The sequence below is a fragment of the Nerophis lumbriciformis genome, linkage group LG39 (assembly GCF_033978685.3).
Source record: "Nerophis lumbriciformis linkage group LG39, RoL_Nlum_v2.1, whole genome shotgun sequence".
Taxonomy (NCBI): domain Eukaryota; kingdom Metazoa; phylum Chordata; class Actinopteri; order Syngnathiformes; family Syngnathidae; genus Nerophis; species Nerophis lumbriciformis.
This window is the reverse complement of record NC_084586.2, coordinates 5,180,804-5,208,035: the sequence shown is the minus strand read 5'-3', so window position 1 is coordinate 5,208,035 and position 27,232 is coordinate 5,180,804. Positions and strand designations below refer to the sequence as shown.

Genomic DNA, 27,232 nt, shown 5'->3' with positions numbered 1-27,232 from the left:
TCGCGTGCCACGCTGTCACGACCCAGACGCACACCAGTGCGCAATCATATGGGAGCCGCGCTAAGCGCACCTCCAAGCGCGTCTCGCTGCCGGCGACGGACGGGTATATGGGCCCGACGCTCCAGCGCCATCCATTTTCAGGGCTAGTTGATTCGGCAGGTGGGTTGTTACACACTCCTTAGCGGGTTCCGACTTCCATGGCCACCGTCCTGCTCTCTATATCAACCAGGGTGAGCCCCACCCCTTTCGTGAGCGCACTGCGCGCGGAGTGACCCCTGTTACGCGCCCCCGGCAACAGGGGTGGCGGGCAGGTAAGCTGCGCGGGCGGAGCGCGCGGAGTGACCCCTGTTACAAGCCCCCGGCCACGGGGGTGGCGGGCAGGTAAGCTGCTTACCTGCTGCGCGTGACGCCGGCCGCGGCGAAGGCGGACGAGGCGGGGTGTCGGTGCGGTGGGCGCGGTAGTGACCCTGGACGTGCGTCGGGCCCTTCTCGCGGATCGCCTCAGCTACGGCTCCTGGTGGGGCCCTCTCGGGGGAAGGGGCCTCGGTCCCGGACCCCGGCACCGCGTCCCTTCTCCGCTCCGTAAAAGTGTCCATCTCTTTTCTTTTTTTTTCTTCTGTTGTGGCATATGCAGCAGGTGCCTGCTCGTTTTTCGTATGTGGGTAACAACATTTAACTATGTATATATATTTCCGAATTGGTTTAACTGCCACCCGCAAAAAAAAAAAAAAAAAATATATATATATATATCTAATTAATCCACCCGACCCGACCCGCGCGCGGATAAAATCTTATTTTTTTTAATTTCATCCGCCCGATCCGCGGATAATCCGCGGACTCCGCGGTTTTGTCCGCAAACCGCGCATCTCTACTGTCTATTGTTTGTGTAATATTGTCATTACGCCACAAGTGGTGCAAAAGTGTATTACAACTCAGTACGGACCACAGCTTAGAAACACATTTTTTTGGCGGCCCAACAACAATGGTTAAGAAACACTGGTATGAATGACGACAATAATTTAATAACATGATCAATTTATTTCAATTTTGGAATGTGCCTATAGGGCAGAGGTGGGCAGAGTAGCCAAAAATTGTACTCGAGTAAGAGTACTGTTACTTTAGAACATCGGCAAAATAAAATCAAGCAAATAAACAACAGTGAAAATGTGAGAAAAAAGACGTAAGTAATGAGAAAAAGCTGAAATTTTGTTACTAATAAGTTTATTACCTACAAAGACTGCATCCTCCCTCCCGACATCGTGCTTCGGCTTTAAAAGGCCAGCTTTACAAAATGAGCGAGGTATTCATGTTTTTAACAAGAATAAGAGGATACAGGTAAAAGCCAGTAAATTAGAATATTTAGAAAAACTTGATTTATTTCAGTAATTGCATTCAAAAGGTGTAACTTGTACATTATATTTATTCATTGCACACAGACTGATGCATTCAAATGTTTATTTCATTTAATTTTGATGATTTGAAGTGGCAACAAATGAAAATCCAAAATTCCGTGTGTCACAAAATTAGAATATTACTTAAGGCTAATAGAAAAAAGGGATTTTTAGAAATGTTGGCCAACTGAAAAGTATGAAAATGAAAAATATGAGCATGTACAATACTCAATACTTGGTTGGAGCTCCTTTTGCCTCAATTACTGCGTTAATGCGGCGTGGCATGGAGTCGATGAGTTTCTGGCACTGCTCAGGTGTTATGAGAGCCCAGGTTGCTCTGATAGTGGCCTTCAACTCTTCTGCGTTTTTGGGTCTGGCATTCTGCATCTTCCTTTTCACAATACCCCACAGATTTTCTATGGGGCTAAGGTCAGGGGAGTTGGCGGGCCAATTTAGAACAGAAATACCATGGTCCGTAAACCAGGCACGGGTAGATTTTGCGCTGTGTGCAGGCGCCAAGTCCTGTTGGAACTTGAAATCTCCATCTCCATAGAGCAGGTCAGCAGCAGGAAGCATGAAGTGCTCTAAAACTTGCTGGTAGACGGCTGCGTTGACCCTGGATCTCAGGAAACAGAGTGGACCGACACCAGCAGATGACATGGCACCCCAAACCATCACCCAACCATGCAAATTTTGCATTTCCTTTGGAAATCGAGGTCCCAGAGTCTGGAGGAAGACAGGAGAGGCACAGGATCCACGTTGCCTGAAGTCTAGTGTAAAGTTTCCACCATCAGTGATGGTTTGGGGTGCCATGTCATCTGCTGGTGTCGGTCCACTCTGTTTCCTGAGATCCAGGGTCAACGCAGCCGTCTACCAGCAAGTTTTAGAGCACTTCATGCTTCCTGCTGCTGACCTGCTCTATGGAGATTTCAAGTTCCAACAGGACTTGGCGCCTGCACACAGCGCGACATCTACCCGTGCCTGGTTTACGGACCATGGTATTTCTGTTCTAAATTGGCCCGCCAACTCCCCTGACCTTAGCCCCATAGAAAATCTGTGGGGTATTGTGAAAAGGAAGATGCAGAATGCCAGACCCAAAAACGCAGAAGAGTTGAAGGCCACTATCAGAGCAACCTGGGCTCTCATAACACCTGAGCAGTGCCAGAAACTCATCGACTCCATGCCACGCCGCATTAACGCAGTAATTGAGGCAAAAGGAGCTCCAACCAAGTATTGAGTATTGTACATGCTCATATTTTTCATTTTCATACTTTTCAGTTGGCCAACATTTCTAAAAATCCCTTTTTTGTATTAGCCTTAAGTAATATTCAAATTTTGTGACACACGGAATTTTGGATTTTCATTTGTTGCCACTTCAAATCATCAAAATTAAATGAAATAAACATTTGAATGCATCAGTCTGTGTGCAATGAATAAATATAATGTACAAGTTACACCTTTTGAATGCAATTACTGAAATAAATCCAGTTTTTCAAAATATTCTAATTTACTGGCTTTTACCTGTATGTTCTCAAACTTTACATGTTATCACTGGCATTGTTTTTGCGCGTCACCCACTTCCGCTTTTAAAAAAACACGAGTGATGACGTCACGACCATTGTCGAGTAATGTTATTGTCGACATTTGTCGAAAATTCATCGTTCGTCAATCCAAGCGACGTTTGTAAGTTTTACAATATAGCTAAAACTATTCATACTTAATAAACTAAACCGTCCCATGTGTGATGTCTGTAGGAGTGTTTTCATGCATATTTGTATGTGCTGTCGTCATGGACTCAAGCTAGCGTTGTTAGCATTAGCTGATAATTATTTGCAAATTATTAACTTACAATGGCATTCTTTTTGTGTTGTTTCAGTTTCATAAATTCACCGAAACGTCACCGCGGAGTTATTGAGTCTGTTTATCAATCAATCAATCAAAGTTTATTTATATAGCCCTAAATCAAGAGTGTCTAAAAGGGCTGCACAAGCCACAACGACGGATCAGATCCCACATCAGGGCAAGGAAAAACTCAACCCAATGGGATGACAATGTGAAACCTTGGAGGGGACCGCTGATTGGAGAGCTAGCTTCCGCCGCTAGTGGGTCCATGGCGATGACTTCCGTTTTGTTTGTATAGCCGTTTTACTGCTGTGTTACAGGCACCGTTTGGCGACAATTAAGGTATGTAAATAAACAATCAAATATTTTGTACAGGTATATAGGGGGCTGGGCGATATGGCCTTTTTTTAATATCTCAATATCTTTAGGCCATGTCACGATACACGATATATATCTCGATATTTTGCCTTAGCCTTGAATGAACACTTGATGGATAAAATCACAGCAGTATGATGATTCTATGTGTCTACATTAAAACATTCTTGTTAATACTGCATTAATATATGCTCTCTTTTTTTTTTACTTACATGCAGATAGGGAAATCACAACTAAGTCAATTGACCAGAAGTGTATTTATTAAACAGTTATTAAGCAGTGGCACAAACATTCATGTCATTTGAAAACAGAAAGTGCAAGATTGTCAGAGACATTTTAAAACAAGCTATTAGTGCACTTTTGTGCATGATGTCACTAAGATGACATATCAAAACAACACTAAATTAAAGTGCACTTTTTGTACAGAACGCCACTACAATAGTTTAAAACAAATAAAGTGCACTTTTGTGCATGATGTCACACAAGATATTTCAATAACTGTCAAATAAAAATGAGCTGCATAATAGGAAATCAAATAGTGTATGTCCTTAGCTATGTGGTAGGTTCCTGCGGACGTTATCTCCTTCTGTTGTTGACTATTTCTTTCATACGGTGTTGATCTGGAAATGGTTGCCTCTGCATTTTGTTGGTGTGGCACAGAACGGAGATGTTGACATGCGGAGTTTCAAGCACTCCTTATTCTCTAGCGGGTGACTTTTCAAATGATGCTACATATTAGCAGTAATGCTACTTTTGCCCCACACTTGACAAGTTACGGTTGTCTGTTCGACATATTCCCACTTGAAGCCGAACCACCGCCAGACGATGGACCCCCTGCTGTTTTTCTTGGGAATTAATTCTTCCTTCATTTGTTACCATATTCGCACCTTTTTTCTCTCGTATTACCACTCGCACCACAGCTAACGTTACCCATGCTGCCTCTCTGCTCCGCGAGGGCGTATACGTATGTGACGTATGTAAGAAGGTGCGCTTGCTGTCTGTGAGAAGGAGAGACAAGAAAGAGTGAGAAGAGCCTGTAGTGTAATGCCCGCAGCTAAAAGCAACTGCGTGAGAACGTATACTCGAATATCACGATGTAGTCATTTTCTATATCGCACAGAGACAAACCCGCAATATATGGAGTATATAGCCCTAGGTATATATCTGCGGCTTATTTGATGCAGCGATGCATCTCTCTCTCTCTCTCTCGCTCTCTCTCTCTCTACTACTTGCTGTCCATATCCTACCAAGTCAGACCTACACTGTTCCAATATCCATTTCTCTGTTCTCAATTGTTGATGACTGATGATAACAACCAAACCTAACCCCCCCCCCCCCCCCCCCCCCCCCCCCCCCCCCCCTCCACACCCCGATTGTAAATAATGTAAATAATTCAATGTGATGATCTTGTGTGATGACTGTATTATGATGATAGTATATATGATAGTATATATCTGTATCATGAATCAATTTAAGTGGACCCCGACTTAAACAAGTTGAAAAACTTATTCGGGTGTTACTATTTAGCAGAGGTGGGACCAAGTCATTGTTTTGCAAGTCACAAGTAAGTCTCAAGTCTTTGCCCTCAAGTCCGAGTCAAGTCCCGAGTCAAGACAGGCAAGCCCCGAGTCAAGTCCAAAGTCAAGACTGGAAAGTCTCAAGTCAAGTCCTAAGTCCTGCATTTTGAGTTTCGAGTCCTTTCAAGTCCTTTTAACCACAGACTAATATATTAACACAGATTGTGTATGCTTTTCAAACGCTGTATTTATTTATTAAAACAAGTGCATTTTAAATTGCAGGAAAGAAAATTGTGCTGACATTGCACTTTATAATAGCACTATTAACCAGTCATTTTAAACATTAACTCATTCCTTTACAGAACAAACACATTAAAAAATAAAGTGCAAATGTACTTATTTGTACAAAAGTGTTAACATTGAAAAAACATGACATATACGTGAACATAACAAAAAAGTTGTACTTTTTATATGTCAGGGCCCTATGCTGCATTGCATCTGCAAAAGACCAAATTAGCCAAGAGTCTGTCAGTCATTTGTGCACGATGGGGGCGTAGTATTTATTTTACCTTTATTTTACTATTTTTGTCTTTTTTTAGGTGGCTAAAATATGCGGTGCTGCTGACCGCCGTCTAACGTTACGTGTGATATATTGACTAACGTAACCCTGCTTAAAAAAAATCACTGAACAAAAAGTATGAATAAGGTAGTGAACTGCAACAGATTCCCGTGTTTGCAATAACGTTATAACGTTAGCAGTGAGTTTACAGCCTCACTGATTTAACTACACAGCAAATAAAAGTCACGTTACTTAGCCAATAAACGTTATCTTACATTCAAAACTTACCGTTCTTTGTGCAACTTCAAATGCCGGTGTTGTGCCGGTGTTGTGCCGGAAAACGCACCCCTGCCATAATATGCGGACGAAGTTGGAAGTTGTTGCCTCTCCATCAGTAATTTTCGAACCGCATGTGTTGCATACTGCAAACCGTTTTGTGTTGACCACCTCGTAATTTTTATACCCAAACAAAATTATTTTAGGTATCATTTTTTGTTCACTGGCGTGTGGTTTGGACATGTCTTCTTCGTTGGTTGTCCTGCAATTTGATTGGATGAATGCTGTGTGATGAAAACAAAGTAGATCTAATTTGATTGGCTGTTGTACTGAGCTCAGTACAACACGCAACGCTGATAGACAAGTACACAATGAAAAATACGGAGCGCTCCCGAATAACTTTTTCATCTTTGGGTTTTGGGGAAAGTAGCAAGTCATGTCAAGTCATGTCAATTCAAAAGGCTCAAGTCCAAGTGAAGTCACAAGTCATTGATGTTAAAGTCTAAGTCGAGTTGAAAGTCTTTTTACATTTTGTCAAGTCGAGTCTAAAGTCATCAAATTCATGACTCGAGTCTGACTCGAGTCCAAGTCATGTGACTCGAGTCCACACCTCTGCTATTTAGTGGTCAATTGTACGGAATATGTACTGTACTTTGCAATCTACTAAAAGTCTCAATCAATCAATCAAAGCTAATATATGGAAATATTTGTATCTTCTAAGTTTAGTGGGCGCTCTATAGTCTGGAAAATATGGAAATCTGATTTTAAAAATGAATCACTTGACAGCACTAACATAAATATAATGTAAATAAATACTGTCGGAATGAAACTCAATGTAGTGGAGTAAAAGTAGCGTTTCTTTTTCAGAATTTTTTTAATCAAATTAATCTAAAAAGTGACTTAAGTAAACGAACTACACACCTCTACCATTGTGACAGCGAAAAACAAGCTCCAAATGGTCCCCGGGGCCACACTTTGTCCACCCCCTGAGTTTCCAGATGTACCTAATTATCTGTCCCTGCGTTTCTCAGGAACCTGAGCTACTTCAGGCGCCACGAGAGCCCGGCGTCCGTGATCCTGAGCCTGTGGGAGGCTCAGCACCAGGAGTCAGGCGACCTGGACTCCCTGGCCAGCGCCCTGGAGGAGATCGGCAGAGTCCAGTCGCCCGGGAGCGGCGACGAAGGGCGGCTGACTTCCCTCGGCTTGTCAAGGACAGCAGACTGAGGAGTCGGGGGGGATCCACTCTCACCTGCATGAACGCTGCCGGACTTCCCGCCGCTGGACTCCCTCGGCCCCACCCCCGGGGGATCCCACACGAGCGGGGAGCTCTTCTACTGACACTGAGCCCGAGGTACGTTGGTGTTTTGGACCACGGGTGAGACCACTGTCTTGGAGGCGATGGACGCCAGTGACTTCCCGAGGGGCGGTCCCCGCGTTTAGTGTGACGTCATTGCTGTCATTCCTTCGTTTTTTCCCCCCCCCCCTTTCTACGTCGTGTCTTTCATCGTGCGGAAACGGGAGTTCAGAACAGACGGAAGGAACGCCGATGCTTAGCGCTGAGGAGTGGACGTTGCTGCCGAGGGATAGCGAACGCGTCGTCATGGTATTTTTTTTTTTTTAACAAGTTGTCGCTGCTGGTTGAAATGTGTTTGCTTGTGGACGCCCCCTTGCCCCCACCCACATCTCCTCACCCCCCAATCAGAACCAGAAGCTGGCCCACTTGCTCCAAACGGATTAATAAAGTGGCTTTGTGTCCAAGTCTGTCGCCTCTTTTCCCTGCTACGCCGTTACAATTTGTACTCTCATATCGAGCTGCATCTATTTTTTTTTTCATTTTAAATGGTAAATGGGTTATACTTGTATAGCGCTTTTCTACCTTCAAGGTACTCAAAGCGCTTTGACACTATTTCCACATTCATCCATTCACACACTGATGGTAGGAGCTGCCATGCAAGGCCCTAACCACGACCCATCGGGAGCAAGGGCAAAGTGTCTTGCTCAAGGACACAACGGACGTAACAAGGTTGTTAGAAGGTGGGGATTGAACCAGGAACCCTCAGGTTGCTGGCACGGCCACTCTCCCAACTGCGCCACGCCGTCCCCTATCGGTAAAATCCTAAACATTTTTTGCCGTATTTCTCCGATAGGTCAGGACATAGGCGCCGATTTACAGTTCTGCCAGTGGGTGCTCGGACGGGCGGTTGGCACTCAGCATCAAGGGTTGGAATTGGGGATTAAATCACCAAAAAAAAAATATATATATATATATATATACTGTATATATATATATATATATATATATATGTTGAATAAGTACCGTATTTTTCGGAGTATAAGTCGCACCGGAGTATAAGTCGCACCTGCCGAAAATGCATAATAAAGAAGGAAAAAAAAACATATATAAATCGCACTGAAGCCCGGCCAAACTATGAAAAAAACTGCGATTTATAGTCCGAAAAATACGGCATATATTTTCAAGTATTTTTATATATATATATATATATATATATATATATATATATATATATATATATATATATATATATATAATAACCCCCCCGTACCAAAAAGCCCTTGATGAAAGCGGATACAATTTCACCCTCACCTATGAACCCACGCCAGGAAACCAGCCAAAAAAGAACAGAAAACGAAACGACATCATCTGGTACAACCCCCCATACAGCAAAAACGTCTCAACGAACATTGGACACAAATTCCTCAATCTGATTGACAAACACTTTCCCAAAGACAACAACCTAAGAAAAGTATTCAACAAGAACAACATTAAATTGAGCTAGAGCTGCATGAACAATATACGACAAATCATCTCAAACCACAACAAAACAATTGCAAATGAGCCGTCGACCCCCAGTCAGAGCGACTCCAAAACCAACAAAGCATGTAACTGTCGAAAGAAACCTGATTGCCCCCTCAACGGGGGGTGCTTACAAACATCAGTTGTCTACCAATCTAAGGTAATACGCAAGGACATTAACACATCCGACACATATGTAGGATTAACCGAGGGTGAATTCAAAACCAGATGGAACAATCACAAGGCTTCTTTCAGGAACAAAAACCTGCGAAATACCACAGAACTCAGCAAACACATTTGGGACCTCAAAGACAATAATGTTGAATATTCAATAACATGGCAAATTCTTGCATCCAGCACACCTTACAATAGTGGTAATAAAAGATGCAACCTATGCTTGAAAGAGAAACTGTTTATTATTTACCGTCCAGACCTGTCATCCCTCAACAAGCGCAGCGAAATTGTAACAACATGCCGCCATAGACGGAAACACCTCCTAGGTAACACATGAGCCAATCACCACGCCCCTAGGCCAGCCTGTACCCACCCACTCTGTGCCCTATATAAACCATGGTATGCGAATGCTCCCATTAAAATCTCCTGATGATTGAGGGTACCCCCCCTCATGAAACAGGCCTGTAGAGATGAAATAGTCTTGTGATTTTTTTCCCACACATACATATATTGCGCTCTACTACGGTATCGAGCACTATTTTTTGGATAACCTTATTAAGACATATGTATATATATATATATATATATATATATATATATATATATATATATATATATATATATATATATATATACATATATATATATGAATAATCGAGGCTACACGGTGGAAGAGGGGTTTGGGTTTGTGCATCTGCCTCACAATACGAAGGTCCTGAGTCGTCCTGAGTTCAATTCCAGGCTCGGGATCTTTCTGTGTGGAGTTTGCATGTTCTCCCCGTGACTGCGTGGGTTCCCTCCGGGTACTCTGGCTTCCTCCCACCTCCAAAGACATGCACCTGGGGATAGGTTGATTGGCAACACTAAATTGGTCCTAGAAATTGGCCCTAGTGTGTGAATGTTGTCTGTATATCAGTGTTGGCCCTGTGATAAGGTGGGCGACTTGTCCAGGGTGTACCCCGCCTTCCGCCCGAATGCAGCTGAGATAGGCTCCAGTGACCCCAAAAGGGTAGAAAATGGATGGATGGATATAAATAATCCATTCATGAATGAGTATATCCCAGGGGTCAGCAACCCGCGGCTCTTTGATCACTCTGATGCGGCTCAGCTGCGTACTAGCTGACCCTCCCGATTTTTCCAGGAGACTTTCGAATTTCAGTGCCTCTACCGAAAATCTCCCGGGGCAACAATATTGAGGGCGTGCCGTTATGGCGGTGCCTTTAGCGTTAGATTTTACACTATCTGCGTGCAGGCCCAGTCACATGTTGTGTGCGGGCTTTGACCAACACACGTACGTGACTGCAAGGCATACTTAGTCAACAACCATACAGGTTACACTGACGGTGGTCGCATAAAACAACTTTAACACTCTTACTAATATGCGCCACAATGTGAACCCACACCAAAAAAGAATGACAAACACATTTCGGCAGAACATCCACACCGTGAGACAACATAAACACAACAGAACAAATACCCAGAATCCCATGCAGCACTAACTCTTCCGGGCTACATTATACACCCCCGCTACCACCAAACCCCGCCCACCTCAACCGACGCACGGAGGGGAGGGGGGGCGGGGCTTGGTGGTAGCATATTAGTGAGAGTGTTAAAGTTGTTTTATACGGCCACCCTCAGTGTAACCTGTATGGCCGTTGACTAAGTATGCCTTGCAGTCACTCATGTGTGTCTGCAGAAGCTTCATACAACATGTAACTGGACTGGCATGCTGTTAGTACAGGCTGTAGAAGGCGCGAAAGACAGTGCCATCACGGCACGCCCTTATTAATGTTGTTGAAGTGAAAATCAGCAGACATCCGATAGAATAGTTGCACTGAACTTCGGGAGTCTCCCGGTAAAATCGGGAGGGTTGGCAAGTATGACGCTGTCAAGCGCTATTTATATAAAACTCGCGGGCCGCGCTAACATACATTTTTTATATTAAAGTGCAGGCCGCAAAATAACGTCTCGTCTGGTTTATACTTAGCACAAAGCAAAAAAAACAAACTTTGTATTCAGTGTTATTTCATTTTAAATTTCAAAAGAGTTTTGTGGCTCCCATTGTTTTCTTGAATTAGTAAAACGGGTCAAAATGGCTCTTTGATTGGTAAAGGTTGCCGACCCCTGGTATATCCGTTGGTCCACCATGTCCAATGGAGAAGTCTGATATACAAATTGTGCAGGCAGCGCTGTCCTGGATTAACTGAAAAAAAATTTTCCCAATCATTTTGAAACTTGCAAGCGTACTTCTTCTTACTCGTCGTCGCCATGTCTCTTCTTCGTTCTCCTGCTCTGTTATGTTTTTGGACATTACTACTTGCCGTAGTTTTGAAGCAATGCATGATGGGAATCCAGGTGTTGTGTGTCAGTGTATTAACGTGCCGGCTGGAATAAACACACGCTGAGAAATATATCCGTGCCTGCCTACTTTATGGGTTATAGATAAACCTATGGATAACGAAGACATATATAATAGTCTCCTTTTCAGGTGAGAGGCGACGCTAAAGGCAGTGCCTTTAAAGGGGAACATTATCACAATTTCAGAATGGTTAAAACCATTAAAAATCAGTTCCCAGTGGCTTATTATATTTTTCGAAGTTTTTTCCAAAATTTTACCCATCACGCAATATCCCTAAAAAAAGCTTAAAAGTGCCTGATTTTAACCATCGTTATATACACCCGTCCATTTTCCTGTGACGTCACATAGTGATGCCAACACAAACAAACATGGCGCATAGAACAGCAAGATATCAATCAATCAATCAATCAATCTTTATTTATATAGCCCTAAATCACAAGTGTCTCAAAGGGCTGCACAAGCCACAACGACATCCTCGGTACAAAGCCCACATACGGGCAAGGAAAAACTCACCCCAGTGGGACGTCGATGTGAATGACTATGAGAAACCTTGGAGAGGACCGCATATGTGGGTAACCCCCCCCCCTCTAGGGGAGACCGAAAGCAATGGATGTCGAGTGGGTCTGACATAATATTGTGAGAGTCCAGTCCATAGTGGATCCAACATAATAGTAAGAGTCCAGTCCATAGTGGGGCCAGCAGGACACCATCCCGAGCGGAGACGGGTCAGCAGCGCAGAGATGTTCCCTGCCGATGCACAGGCGAGCGGTCCACCCCGGGTCCCGACTCTGGATAGCCAGCACTTCATCCATGGCCACCGGACCTGTGCCCCCCCCCCCTCAAGGAAAAGGGGAGCAGAGGAGAAAAGAAAAGAAACGGCAGATCAACTGGTCTAACAGGGGGGCTATTTAAAGGCTAGAGTATACAAATGAGTTTTAAGATGGGACTTAAATGCTTCTACTGAGGTAGCATCTCTAATTGTTACCGGGAGGGCATTCCATAGTACTGGAGCCCGAATAGAAAACGCTCTATAGCCCGCAGACTTTTTTTGGGCTCTGGGAATCACTAATAAGCCGGAGTTCTTTTAACGCAGATTTCTTGCCGGGACATATGGTACAATGCAATCGACAAGATAGGACGGAGCTAGACCGTGCAGTATTTTATACGTAAGTAGTAAAACCTTAAAGTCACATCTTAAGTGCACAGGAAGCCAGTGCAGGTGAGCCAGTATAGGCGTAATATGATCAAACTATAGCGACATTAGCTCGGATTCAGACTCTGATTTCAGCGGCTTAAGCGATTCAACAGATTACGAATGTATTGAAACGGATGGTTGTAGTGTGGAGGCAGGTAGCGAAAACGAAATTGAAGAAGAAACTGAAGCTATTGAGCCATATCGGTTTGAACCGTATGCAAGCGAAACCGACGAAAACGACACGACAGCCAGCGACACGGGAGAAAGCGAGGACGAATTCGGCGATCGCCTTCTAACCAACGATTGGTATGTGTTTGTTTGGCATTAAAGGAAACTAACAACTATGAACTAGGTTTACAGCATATGAAATACATTTGGCAACAACATGCACTTTGAGAGTGCAGACAGCCCAATTTTCATCAATTAATATATTCTGTAGACATACCCTCATGTCAGCAGGGCAGGGAAGCTAAGGTCGATATTCTTCTCTTGATCATCTTCGGGACGGTGTGAGCCAAGACATCCAGGGGGTTTAGCTCGCTCGTCTGCGGGAACAAACTGCCGCCATTGCTTGCCGTGCTACCGAGGTCCTTTGTCCCTGAATTGCTCACACACTCCGGCAGATTCAATGGGGGTCTGGCGGCAGATTTCTTTGACTTTATCGTTGGAAATGCATCTGCTTTGAGTGTCGCAGGATATCCACACATTCTTGCCATCTCTGTCGTAGCATAGCTTTCGTCGGTAAAGTGTGCGGAACAAACGTCCAATTTCTTGCCACTTTCGCATCTTTGGGCCACTGGTGCAACTTGAATCCGTCCCTGTTCGTGTTGTTACACCCTCCGACAAGGTATGATGTCTCCAAGGTACGGAAAACAATCGAAAAAACGGAAAATAACAGAGCTGATTTGACTCGGTGTTTGAGAAAATGGCGGATTGCTTCCTGATGTTGTGACGTCATCGCTCCGAGAGCGAATAATAGAAAGGCGTTTAATTCGCCAAAATTCACCGATTTAGAGTTCGGAAATCGGTTAAAAAAAAAAAGGTCTTTTTTCTGCAACATTAAGGTATATATTGACGCTTACATAGGTCTGGTGATAATGTTCCCCTTTAAGGCACGCCCCCAATATTGTTGTCCGGGTGGAAATTCGGGACAATGAGTTGGCAATCTGTCAGCAGGGCCGCCAAGTGCAAAATGTGCTACGATAAGAATATTTAATAACATGAGGATTTTGTTCCAAAAAGGAAGTAAAAAAGTTAGTTTCCATTGGAAAGTGAAGTGAATTATATTTATATAGCGCTTTTCTCTAGTGACTCATAGCGCTTTTACATAGTGAAACCCAATATCTAAGTTACATTTAAACCAGTGTGGGTGGCACTGGGGGCAGGTGGGTAAAGTGTCTTGCCCAAGGACACAACGGCAGTCTAGTCCAACGAAGCAAGTCCAACGAAACCTGGAACCCTCAAGTTGCTGGCACGGCCACTCTACCAACCGAGCTACACCGTCAGCTGGTATCGTCGCTCTGATGTCACTGGCAGCACTTTTTGCTCAAATGAAAATGATATTTCTTTAGCTTTAATAAATGAGGTCAGTGTCCCACAAACTACCAGGAAGGATTTCTCTTTTGTATAAAGTGTGCCACTTTAGTTTTGAACTGACTTTGATTTCACTTTCAGCTCGTTTTGCCCCTGCATGGACGCTCGTCTTTGTTTCCTGATTGTTTTGTTGCAAAACCACGAAAAACTGGGATTTCATTGGCTGTCAACATGTGACATCAAATCAAATCAAATCAACTTTATTTATAGAGCACATTTAAAATTTACCACAGGGGTAGCCAAAGTGCTGTACAATGAGCAGGTTAAAAGATAAAACGAGTACCGAGCAAACACAACACAACACAAACAGAACACGATAAAAAATAAATAATTAAAATAGAATTAATAAAAACATAAAAACATAAAAACAGGATCACAGCAGGTGTATTATGGGGCGCCATTGCAGGATGGATATCACTCAGTGTTAAAAGCCATGGAATAAAAGTATGTTTTTAAGAGAGATTTAAAAACAGGAAGAGAGGAGGCTTGTCTAACACTCAGGGGTAGGTCGTTCCAGAGCTTGGGAGCAGCAACGGCGAAAGCTCTGTCACCTCTAAGCTTCAGCCTTGTGTCAGGGACCGTCAACAGCAGCTGATCGGCTGATCTTAAGGATCGGGTGGGGCAGTAAGGCTGAAGGAGGTCGGAGAGATAGGTTGGCGCGAGGTTGTTTAGACATTTAAAAACAAATAAAAGGAGTTTAAAATGTATTCGGTAACGCACAGGGAGTCAGTGAAGGGACGCTAAAATAGGGGTGATGTGCTCACGTCTGCGGGTCTGTGTTAGCAGACGAGCAGCAGAGTTCTGCACGAGCTGCAGGCGGGCGAGGGAGGCCTGGCTAATGCCAACATACAGGGCATTACAGTAGTCAAGACGAGTCGAGATAAAAGCGTGGATTAATTTCTCAAGATCATGTCTTGATAGAAGCGGTTTCACTTTCGCTATTTGGCGTAATTGATAAAAGCTTTTTTGAACGACGCTGCTGATTTGTTTTTCGAATTTAAAATCTGAGTCAAACTTTACCCCCAGGTTTGTGACAGAGTCGCTGAGATACGGGGTCAGAGTGCCGAGGTCAACGTTGGGGGAGGGAGAGCGACTTGGACCGAACAACATAACTTCTGTTTTATCTTCATTTAGGCTCAGGAAGTTAGCTGAAAGCCAGACTTTGATGTCGTGCAGGCAGTCAATAACACGTTGAACCGTGTTATTTTGTGCCATGGGAAAATAAATCTGGCAATCATCGGCATAAAAATGAAATGCAATACTGTACTTCCTAAAAATAGAACCAAGGGGGAGAAGGTAAAGCGCAAATCAAATTGGGGCAAGGATTGAGCCCTGGGGGACCCCATGTGGTAAAGGAGCTGTGGACGACATAAAACTGTCTACTTTTACACAAAAACTCCTGTCGGTTAGGTACGACCGGAACCAGTTGAGGGCGACGCCCTTAATGCCCACACAGTTCTCAAGACGAGTGATTAAGGTGGCGTGGTCGACGGTGTCGAACGCAGCAGACAGATCTAAAAGCACCAGGACAACATATTTACCAGAATCAGTGGACAGGAGGATATCGTTAAAAATGACATGCGGTGTTTTCATAGGAACTTCCCCAATCTGCTTTCATTTTCTGTGTGAAATCGTTGCAACACATTTGCGGTCAGTTCTGTCGTCACTTTGCTCTGCAACAATCATGACTTCAAGGCAAAAAGGATGCTTCTTATGGAAGTAGAATTGTCTCACATCAACTTGTATATATCAATATGATGTTAATACATATGCATATATTAATAAATATACAAATACAAATATGATGAGGTGGCGACTTGTCCAGGGTGTACCCCGCCTTCCGCCCGAATGCAGCTGAGATAGGCTCCAGCACCCCCCGCGACCCCAAAAGGGACAAGCGGTAGAAAATGGATGGATGGCTATACAAATAAATTAATAATTTGTATAAATAAACGCGTATTTGTAAATATATTTTTGAGATTTGAAAATACATACAAATAAAATGTATAAATATAAAAATGTGACATACAAATAAATCAAAAATTTGTATAAATAAACGTATATTTGTAAATATATTTTTGAGATTTGAATATAAATTTGCTTGATTTTGTATTTCTATTTGTATTGAATTTGCATATGTGGATCGCTTTTTTGCTTTTGTGTCGATGAGACATTCCTCCCACAAACCAGATGCACAAATAAATGTGACCTACACACTCCCCTTAACAACCAGCAGAGGGCACTGCAGCCAGAGCCCTAATTTTTAGCCCAATCCTTGTGTTCTATAAAGGCCAACACTATTATCATTATTACTACTACTCAGTGGCCTAGTGGTTAGAGTGTCCGCCCTGAGATCGGTAGGTTGTGAGTTCAAACCCCGGCCGAGTCATACCAAAGACTATAAAAAAAATTGGACCCATTACCTCCCTGCTTGGCACTCAGCATCAAGGGTTGAAATTGGGGGTTAAATCACCAAAAATGATTCCCGGGCGTGGCCACCGCTGCTGCCCACAGCTCCCCTCACCTCCCAGGGGGTGAACAAGGGGATGGGTCAAATGCAGAGGACAAATTTCACCACACCTAGTGTGTGTGTAACAATCATTGGTACTTTAACTTTTTAACTTTAACTTAATTATATTATCATCAGCTGTTGATACATAACTCAGAAAAGGGTCAACAATGGCTAATCGATATATTTAACATTTAATAGTTGTTATGATATATGTTGTTCACATTGTAAATATGAAATGAAACAGTTGCAAACTGAATGGGAATGAATCTGCCAACTGGAAAATGAAAAAAATTGTAATAATTATGAGCAGAGGTGGGTAGAGTACCCAAACATTGTAAGAGTAGTGTTACTTTACAATAATAGGACTTAAGTATAGAACCCAAAACATGCGCGTTTTTTGCTTGGTAGTGAGACAGAATTTGCCATCAATCCCACGTGGGTGCTAGGCATTGTCCGTGGGTGCTCGGACCCCGAAGCACCCACGGGATCGGCGCCTATGGGTCAGGATTATTCAAACTAAAAGCCATTGTAGAATTGCATACTCTATTGGTGATGTTCAAAGCTAGAAATAAAGTTCTTCCGAAGGACTTACAAAAGTTATTCGTGTTCACGTCTGAAGATGAGAACCACAGATGACTTTAAACATCCAAGAGCGCAAATAAACTTGAAACAAATATGCTTGTCTGTTGCTGGTGTGAAAGCATGGAATTCTCTAAAGAAAGACTTAAAAAGTTGCAAGAATATTTTTGAATTCAAAAAGAGTTACAAAAAGTGACAACAGGCATTATATCAAACTGATTTTTTCATTTTGATTGGACGTGTCGTTGTGAAAATGCCATCCATTTTCTTCCGCTTATCCGAGGTCGGGTCGTGGGGACAGCAGCCTAAGCAGAGAATCCTAGACTTCCTTCTCCTCAGCCACTTCGTCCAGCTCCTCCCGGGGGATCCCGAGGCGTTCCCAGGCCAGCCGGGAGACATAGTCTTCCCAATGTGTCCTGGGTCTTCCCCGTGGCCTCCTACCGGTCAGACGTGTCCTAAACACCTTCTTAGAGAGGGGTACAGGTGGCATCCTGACCAGATGCCCGAACCACCTCATCTGGCTCCTCCCCATGTGGAGGAGCAGCGGCTTTACTTTGAGCTCCCCCCGGATGACAGAGCTTCTCACCCTATCTCTAAGGGAGAGCCCCGCCACCCGGCGGAGGAAACTCATTTCGGCCGCTTGTACCCGTGATCTTGTCCTTTCGGTCATAACCCAAAGCTCATGACCATAGGTGAGGATGGGAACGTAGATCGACCGGTAAATTGAGAGCTTTGCCTTCCGATCCGCCTGTCGATATCACGATCCACTCTTCCCTCACTCGTGAACAAGACTCCTAGCTACTTGAACTCCTCCACTTGGGGCAAGATCTCCTCCCCAACTTGGAGATGGCACTCCACCCTGGCAAAGAACCACGGACTCAGACTTGGAGGTGCTGATTCTCATCCCAGTCGCTTCACACTCGGCTGCGAACCGATCCAGTGAGAGCTGAAGATCCTGGCCAGATGAAGCCATCAGGACCACATCATCTTCAAAAAGCAGAGACCTAATCCTGCAGCCACTAAACGGGATCCCCTCAACGCCCTGACTGCGCCTAGAAATTCTGTTCATAAAAGTTATGAACAGAATCGGTGACAAAGGGCAGCCTTGGCAGAACCCTCACTGGAAACGGGTCCGACTTACTTACTTACCGGCAATGATGACCAAACTCTGACACTGATCATACGGGGAGCGGACCGCCATAATCAGACAGTCCGATACCCCATACCCTCTGTGAAAATGCTTAAACGAAAATTAAAATGTATGTTGGTGGAGGGAACAGTGATAAAGTCCTCTAAAATAATTTGTGTTAAAAAAGGGGGCAGATAAATATAAGAATATTATTCTTCCATCTGCTCCTTTGTGATCATGGAAATGTATAAGAAACAACAACAAAAAACAATGAAAGTGTGAACTGTACGTGGCTTGTATATATGCATTTTCATGAAAGGAATAATCAATCAATCAATCAATCTTTATTTATATAGCCCTAAATCACAAGTGTCTCAAAGGGCTGCACAAGCCACAACGACATCCTCGGTACAAAGCCCACATAAGGGCAAGGAAAAACTCACCCCAGTGGGACGTCGATGTGAATGACTATGAGAAACCTTGGAGAGGACCGCATATGTGGGTAACCCCCCCCCCTCTAGGGGAGACCGAAAGCAATGGATGTCGAGTGGGTCTGACATAATATTGTGAGAGTCCAGTCCATAGTGGATCCAACATAATAGTAAGAGTCCAGTCCATAGTGGGGCCAGCAGGACACCATCCCGAGCGGAGACGGGTCAGCAGCGCAGAGATGTTCCCAGCCGATGCACAGGCGAGCGGTCCACCCCGGGTCCCGACTCTGGACAGCCAGCACTTCATCCATGGCCACCGGACCTGTGCCCCCCCCCCCCCCCCCCCCCCCCCCCCTCAAGGAAAAGGGGAGCAGAGGAGAAAAGAAAAGAAACGGCAGATCAACTGGTCTAACAGGGGGGCTATTTAAAGGCTAGAGTATACAAATGAGTTTTAAGATGGGACTTAAATGCTTCTACTGAGGTAGCATCTCTAATTGTTACCGGGAGGGCATTCCATAGTACTGGAGCCCGAATAGAAAACGCTCTATAGCCCGCAGACTTTTTTTGGGCTCTGGGAATCACTAATAAGCCGGAGTTCTTTGAACGCAGATTTCTTGCCGGGACATATGGTACAATGCAATCGACAAGATAGGACGGAGCTAGACCGTGTAGTATTTTATACGTAAGTAGTAAAACCTTAAAGTCACATCTTAAGTGCACAGGAAGCCAGTGCAGGTGAGCCAGTATAGGCGTAATAAGATCAAACTTTCTTGTTCTTGTCAAAAGTCTAGCAGCCGCATTTTGTACCAACTGTAATTTTTTAATGCTAGACATAGGGAGCCCCGAAAATAATACGTTACAATAGTCGAGACGAGACGTAACGAACGCATGAATAATGATCTCAGCGTCGCTAGTAGATAAAATAGAATGAATTTTAGCGATATTACGGAGATGAAAGAAGGCCGTTTTAGTAACACTCTTAATGTGTGACTCAAACGAGAGAGTTGGGTCGAAGATAATACCCAGATTCTTTACTGATTCGCCTTGTGTAATTGTTTGGTTGTCAAATGTTAAGGTGGTATTATTAAATAAATGTCGGTGTTTAGCAGGACCGATAATCAGCATTTCCGTTTTCTTGGCGTTGAGTTGCAAGAAGTTAGCGGACATCCATTGTTTAATTTCATTAAGACACGCCTCCAGCTGACTACAATCCGGCGTGTTGGTCAGCTTTAGGGGCATGTAGAGTTGGGTGTCATCAGCATAACAATGAAAGCTAACACCGTATTTGCGTATGATGTCGCCTAGCGGCAGTATGTAAATACTAAAGAGTGCAGGGCCAAGAACCGAACCCTGAGGAACTCCGCACGTTACCTTAACATAGTCCGAGGTCACATTATTATGGGAGACGCATTGCATCCTGTCAGTAAGATAAGAGTTAAACCACGACAAAGCTAAGTCTGACATACCAATACGTGTTTTGATACGCTCTAATAAAATATTATGATCGACGGTATCGAAAGCAAGAATATTATTCTTCCATCTGCTCCTTTGTGATCATGGAAATGTATAAGAAACAACAACAAAAAACAATGAAAGTGTGAACTGTACGTGGCTTGTATATATGCATTTTCATGAAAGGAATAAAAAGAAATGATGATGGTTTTACCATCTGTACGAACAAGAATTTCAAAAATACCATAATTTGAGCCTTTCAATACATGGATGTTAACAAACACTGCACCGGAAGTGCTGCAGTGTCTCCTTGTAGCCACGCAGTGTCGCTGTTCTGCCAACTACAGCTTTTCCAACATTACTGTTCGTTAATTCACAGACAAAGCTGCAATATATACTGAATGTGGTCATGTTTTACTGTGGCAGTTGGTTCTGAGCAACGTCGACTTAGGTAGGTATGAACATTTCCCGCAATTAATTTAATTACCGGTACTTTAAGCTTTACATTTTTTTAATTTTTAACTCAATTAAGCTTCCGGTGCGATAATTGGTCATTTTCCATCTGGCAACGCTGCTAAACTAGCTAGCTACTGGAGATGTCGCTAACATAAAATAGATATCTATGAACGACACACGAACTAAAGCATCGATACACGCTGACTGGTAAGGCACTAACATAGTAAGATAATACATCTTAATAAAACTATGATAGAAACGAGTTTAATATCGAACAAATGGTCGTGGAAGTGCTAGCTTAGTAGCTATGTGATGCTAACCATAGACATCTTATAAGTAGACGCAGCATTGGCTGCTGTGACGCGAGAAATTCGGCCGCCATCTTGAAGTGGTGATGAGGAGCTGGCGAGCAGCCTAAACTGACAGTTGACAGGTAGAAAACAAAGATACCGTTTTCTTGCTCAAATGAGCGGACTGTTGAAAATAGGAATCGGGGGATTACTTTTCATAAGTAAGATTTAAAATTAGCGTACTGTTGGTTGTATTTTGTAAAAAGAATATTACCACAGAGTGGAGAAGGAGCAAAGATCTTCAATAGTACTGAAATCGTAGCTGCTAGCAAACAAGAGTATGACCATAATAAAATTGCTTGTCAATGAAATTAATTACATTTAAAAATGTCATACTTGAATAACATAAAGTTGAAATAAATGATGAAGATAAAGATTGTAAAAGCCAGATTGGTGGTTTTAGCTGATATAAAGACTTTCAGGTGTTTATATATGTTTATGTTGAAGTATTTGGCAGACGCTTTTATCCAAAGCGACATACATAAAAAATACATATAAAACAATCACTGTAAACATGATCATTTAAGGGAAGAATGTAATACAAAATATCAATACAAAGTGTCAAGACAGAATAAACTCTCTGCTGCTGCAGCAACAGAGATACAGCCTATAGGTCCCTAAGATATATAGATATTCATACATTGTTTATGTAGGATATACGCATGTATATATATAACCTAATCATATTGTTTCTTCAACTTCAAAATAGCTGACCATTTTTTTCCCCCTTCTCTGGGATTATATTCCCAGTTTTGATCTCGGACGTCTGGTCACTTATAGCATATAAGAATATTCTATTACTGTTAAGCAAACTATGAATAATAAAACACGCCAAAACATGTGTCCTTTAGCATAGCTACACGTATGACAAAAAAAATGCATGAAAATCAGTGGTATTCAGTGAGGTAAAATTAATTAGCCGTGAAATGAATGTGTCTGCCAATATGGAGGATTGTATACTGTATCCACGATGAAATACTTCTCTAAACTGGACTTTAAGAAAAAAATGAATGTGATCATACAAAGTAGGTTTTCATGGAGGATAGCTATTGCCGCTTCAGATACAAACACAGAAAGGTAAGATACACTCACAATACTTGATTTATTTTGTTTAAAGCAAATTGGACCAAAAAGTATTTAATAAGAACTTTATCAAATACTTTTTGGACCCATTTATTATATCATAATATCATTACGATAACGTTTTTGTGAAAGCAAATAACTCCCTTCTTTTTCCTGTTAGTCTAATGTGCAACCTAAATCACCATGAATTACCATTACCATGAATTGATTAACGTGGACCCTGACTTAAACAAGTTGACAAACTTATTTGGGTGTTGCCATTTAGTGGTCAATTGTACGGTGTGTACTGTACTGTGCAATCTACTAATAACAGTTTCAATCAATCAATCAACAATGATTAGAGCTGCACATATGAATTTAAGTAAAAAAAAAAAAAAAGAAGAAAAGAAAAACTCCAAAAGTATCTATGCCTCTACTGGTGTTTAGTTCACCGCACGTCACTGGTCAGATCATTATTACCTCCGCGCGGTATTATCTTGTACAGGTGAAAGCCAGTAAATTAGAATATTTTGAAAAACTTGATTTATTTCAGTAATTGCATTCAAAAGGTGTAACTTGTACATTATATTTATTCATTGCACACAGACTGATGCATTCAAATGTTTATTTCATTTAATTTTGATGATTTGAAGTGGCAACAAATGAAAATCCAAAATTCCGTGTGTCACAAAATTAGAATATTACTTAAGGCTAATACAAAAAAGGGATTTTTAGAAATGTTGGCCAACTGAAAAGTATGAAAATGAAAAATATGAGCATGTGCAATACTCAATACTTGGTTGGAGCTCCTTTTGCCTCAATTACTGCGTTAATGCGGCGTGGCATGGAGTCGATGAGTTTCTGGCACTGCTCAGGTGTTATGAGAGCCCAGGTTGCTCTGATAGTGGCCTTCAACTCTTCTGCGTTTTTGGGTCTGGCATTCTGCATCTTCCTTTTCACAATACCCCACAGATATTCTATGGGGCTAAGGTCAGGGGAGTTGGCGGGCCAATTTAGAACAGAAATACCATGGTCCGTAAACCAGGCACGGGTAGATGTTGCGCTGTGTGCAGGCGCCAAGTCCTGTTGGAACTTGAAATCTCCATAGAGCAGGTCAGCAGCAGGAAGCATGAAGTGCTCTAAAACTTGCTGGTAGACGGCTGCGTTGACCCTGGATCTCAGGAAACAGAGTGGACCGACACCAGCAGATGACATGGCACCCCAAACCATCACTGATGGTGGAAACTTTACACTAGACTTCAGGCAACGTGGATCCTGTGCCTCTCCTGTCTTCCTCCAAACTCTGGGACCTCGATTTCCAAAGGAAATGCAAAATTTGCATGGTTGGGTGATGGTTTGGGGTGCCATGTCATCTGCTGGTGTCGGTCCACTCTGTTTCCTGAGATCCAGGGTCAACGCAGCCGTCTACCAGCAAGTTTTAGAGCACTTCATGCTTCCTGCTGCTGACCTGCTCTATGGAGATGGAGATTTCAAGTTCCAACAGGACTTGGCGCCTGCACACAGCGCAAAATCTACCCGTGCCTGGTTTACGGACTATGGTATTTCTGTTCTAAATTGGCCCGCCAACTCCCCTGACCTTAGCCCCATAGAAAATCTGTGGGGTATTGTGAAAAGGAAGATGCAGAATGCCAGACCCAAAAACGCAGAAGAGTTGAAGGCCACTATCAGAGCAACCTGGGCTCTCATAACACCTGAGCAGTGCCAGAAACTCATCGACTCCATGCCACACCGCATTAACGCAGTAATTGAGGCAAAAGGAGCTCCAACCAAGTATTGAGTATTGTACATGCTCATATTTTTCATTTTCATACTTTTCAGTTGGCCAACATTTCTAAAAATCCCTTTTTTGTATTAGCCTTAAGTAATATTCTAATTTTGTGACACACGGAATTTTGGATTTTCATTTGTTGCCACTTCAAATCATCAAAATTAAATGAAATAAACATTTGAATGCATCAGTCTGTGTGCAATGAATAAATATAATGTACAAGTTACACCTTTTGAATGCAATTACTGAAATAAATCAAGTTTTTCAAAATATTCTAATTTACTGGCTTTTACCTGTATATATTTTTCCCCCAATTTGATGGTGTACCTTTATGACATTGTTTTTCAACCACTGTGCCGTGAGATACAGTCTGGTGTGCCGTGGGAGATTATCTCATTTCTAGGGGTGTAACGGTACACAAATTTTGGTTCGGTACGTACCTCGGTTTAGAGGTCACGGTTCGGTTCATTTTTGGTACAGTAAGAAAACAACAAAATATACATTTTTGGGTTATTTATTTACCAAATTTGTAAACAATGGTTTTATCTTTTTAACATTGGGAACACCATAATAATTCTGCCCACGTTAATCAACATTAAACTGCCTCAAGTTGTTGCTCAGATTAAATAAAATGACAAAACTTTTCTTCTACATATAAAAAGTCAACTTATCATGCTTAATTTATTACAGCATTTGGGAAGCCTGTAGTTGATTTATATTATGTAAATATTATATTTTTATCAACATGTGATAGCAGGGACCCTGCGATTCAAAACTAGGATGCTACATTACTGATGATTAATGTAACTATAGCTGAAAAAATGGTACAATAGCAATAGGAGAGACTATTCATCCCTGAAGACCATGGAGTTCATGTAGGCTTAATGATGCAGTTACATTATTACATCAAGTATCAGAGACAGAAACTCTTCATTTAACATAATGTCCTTAAAAGGTAAAATTAAATAACAGACAGACAGGGCTTTGCTGTCCGTAACACACACACACCGCACAATGAGCTAACACACACACACACACACACACCAAAATTAGCTAACGTTACGCTAAAAGCTAATTAGCCTTCACCTCAAGCCAGGACTGCGAGCGAGCTGAGCTGCAGTTTGTTTCTAGAACGTCAACGGGCTCATAGTGATGTTACTAGATACTAGATACCAGATGCTCACCTGCTAAACACCTATCTGCTAACCCCACCGCAGAAGCACTGACTCCCTGCGCTCTGAAGACGCACTGCTGATTGGCTGTTACCGCTATGGTTGTAACCAATCAGATGGTTGTGTGGGTGGGACAATGCTGGGTGCTGTGTAGAGCAGTGGTCCCCAACCACCGGTCCGTGGATCGATTGGTACAGGGCCGCACAAGAATTTTAAAAAATTAAAAATATATATTTTTATTTTTTTTATTAAATCAACATAAAAAACACAAGATACACTTACAATTAGTGCACCAACCCAAAAAACTTTCCTCCCCCATTTACACTCATTCACACTCATTCGCACAAAAGGGTTGTTTCTTTCTGTTATTAATATTTCTGGTTCCTACATTATATATCAATATAGATCAATACAGTCTGCAGGGATACAGTCCGTAAGCACACATGATTGTATTTTTTTATGATAAAAAAAAAAAAATCCTTAAGAAAAGGCATTGAACCGTAAGGAAGGCTATGCAGAACGAAACTAAACTGAACTGGCTAAAAAGTAAACAAAAACAGAATGCTGGACGACAGCAAAAACTTACTGTGGAGCAAAGACGGCGTCCACAATGTACATCCGAAAATGACATGACAATCAACAATGTCCCCACAAAGAAGGATAAAAACAACTGAAATATTCTTGATTGCTAAAACAAAGTAGATGCGGGAAATATCGCTCAAAGGAAGACATGAAACTTCTACAGGAAAATACCAAAAAAAGAGAAAGAGCCACCAAAAAAGGAGCGCAAGACAAGAACTAAAACACTACACACAGGAAAACAGCAAAAAAAAACTCCAAATAAGTCACGGCGTGATGTGACAGGTGGTGACAGTACACCTACTTTGAGACAAGAGCTATAGTGATGCATGCTTGGTTATGCTTTAAAGTCATATCCAACAATTGCGACAACGACTTTTTACTGTCAACCGAGTTTATGATTTCTGCTGGTGGTGTGCCCCCGGATTTTTTCAACGCAAAAAATGTGCCTTGGCTCAAAAAAGGTTGGAAAAACACTGCCTTATGAAGTGGCCACTGCGTGTACGTGTCCATGCAGACACAAGAGGGCGCTGTGTGCTCTCTCTCTCTCTCTCTCTCTCTCTCTCTCTCTCTCTCTCTCTCTCTCTCTCTCTCTCTCTCTCTCTCTCTCTCTCTCTCTGCAAGTGACTGTCCTATCTGGATGTGTACACACACGCACGCGCACGGTCACAGGGACGCCGCCAGGAATTCTGGGCCCCATGAGAAGAAAAAAAATCACATTGGGCCCCCCACTGTGCAGCTGTTGTCCCCAAAATACTTTATTTTCTATATTTGCCTGTAATTGTCTTTAATTATACGATCTCCCTACACACACGTACAGTTGTTTCCACGACACTGGTTAAAGTTCACAGTGTGTGTGCTCTTATCTTTCTGTTCGACACCCATCTTCATTGTGGGGACATTTTTCACACACACACACGGACCCCCGCATTAATCTGCAGCAGGGCATGCTGGGTAAATATTAATCTTCTTCACTACCATCGCCACTCGGCAAAGCGTGACTGAGCCGGATGTCGCTAACCTCCACCCAACCCCGCCCCCCCAGGCCCCCCTCAACCAATAAAGGCTGCCCCCGCAACACCCCTTAAACCCCCCCCCTCCCTGCCCACCAGTGGACAATTGGCATGAGTCAAAAGGCTTAGAGTCGACTTTCTCTCTCTCTCTCTCTCTCTCCTTCTTTCTTTCTTTCTTTTCTTTCCTAAAGGGCGAGCAGACACTCGACATTCCGACCAGCACACACAGGAAGTCTATGTGGTGCACAGACAAGCGATGGGAGGGGAGGGGGGGGTGCTAAATGCAAGTCATGTGCAGCTCATGAGAACTAACCTACAAAAGTTGGAATTTGTTTTGCTTTGAGACGACGCTGCCCGGCTCTGTTGCCACGGCAACGCTCGCTTTCCCAGGCTAATCCTCCGGCGCTAAAGCTAGTGCGCTAATTGATCCGCCGTTGTTTACTAACCCCCCGCTAATTCAAAAATGCCTCCGATTCCACAATGAGCGCCAGGATCCATTTGTCTTTCTTTTTTTTACACGGAGCACGGCGTGGGTGGCTGCTGTTGAAAGAGGGGGGGTTAGGGGGGGTTGTGGCGTGCCTCGGATTACTGTACGTTTGCGGCTGGCGGGGC

At 42.9% G+C, this 27,232-nt stretch overlaps 2 protein-coding genes across 3 annotated transcripts in view; both read left to right on the top strand.

Moving 5' to 3' along the window:
- LOC133577912 (netrin receptor UNC5D-like) overlaps window positions 1-7,560 on the top strand; it is a 771,105-nt gene extending 763,545 nt beyond the window's left edge. For both annotated transcript variants that reach the window (XM_061932037.1, XM_061932038.1), the window contains one exon: window positions 6,992-7,560. In XM_061932037.1, coding sequence (XP_061788021.1) covers window positions 6,992-7,184 — 193 coding nt within the window. In that variant the 3' untranslated portion in view covers window positions 7,185-7,560. The remainder of the gene's footprint in view (window positions 1-6,991) is intronic.
- A 12,948-nt stretch (window positions 7,561-20,508) lies between these two features.
- tnfrsfa (tumor necrosis factor receptor superfamily, member a) overlaps window positions 20,509-27,232 on the top strand; it is a 110,007-nt gene continuing 103,283 nt past the window's right edge. Inside the window, exon 1 of the mRNA XM_061932049.1 lies at window positions 20,509-20,650. The gene's annotated coding sequence lies outside the window, so the exon portion shown is untranslated. The remainder of the gene's footprint in view (window positions 20,651-27,232) is intronic.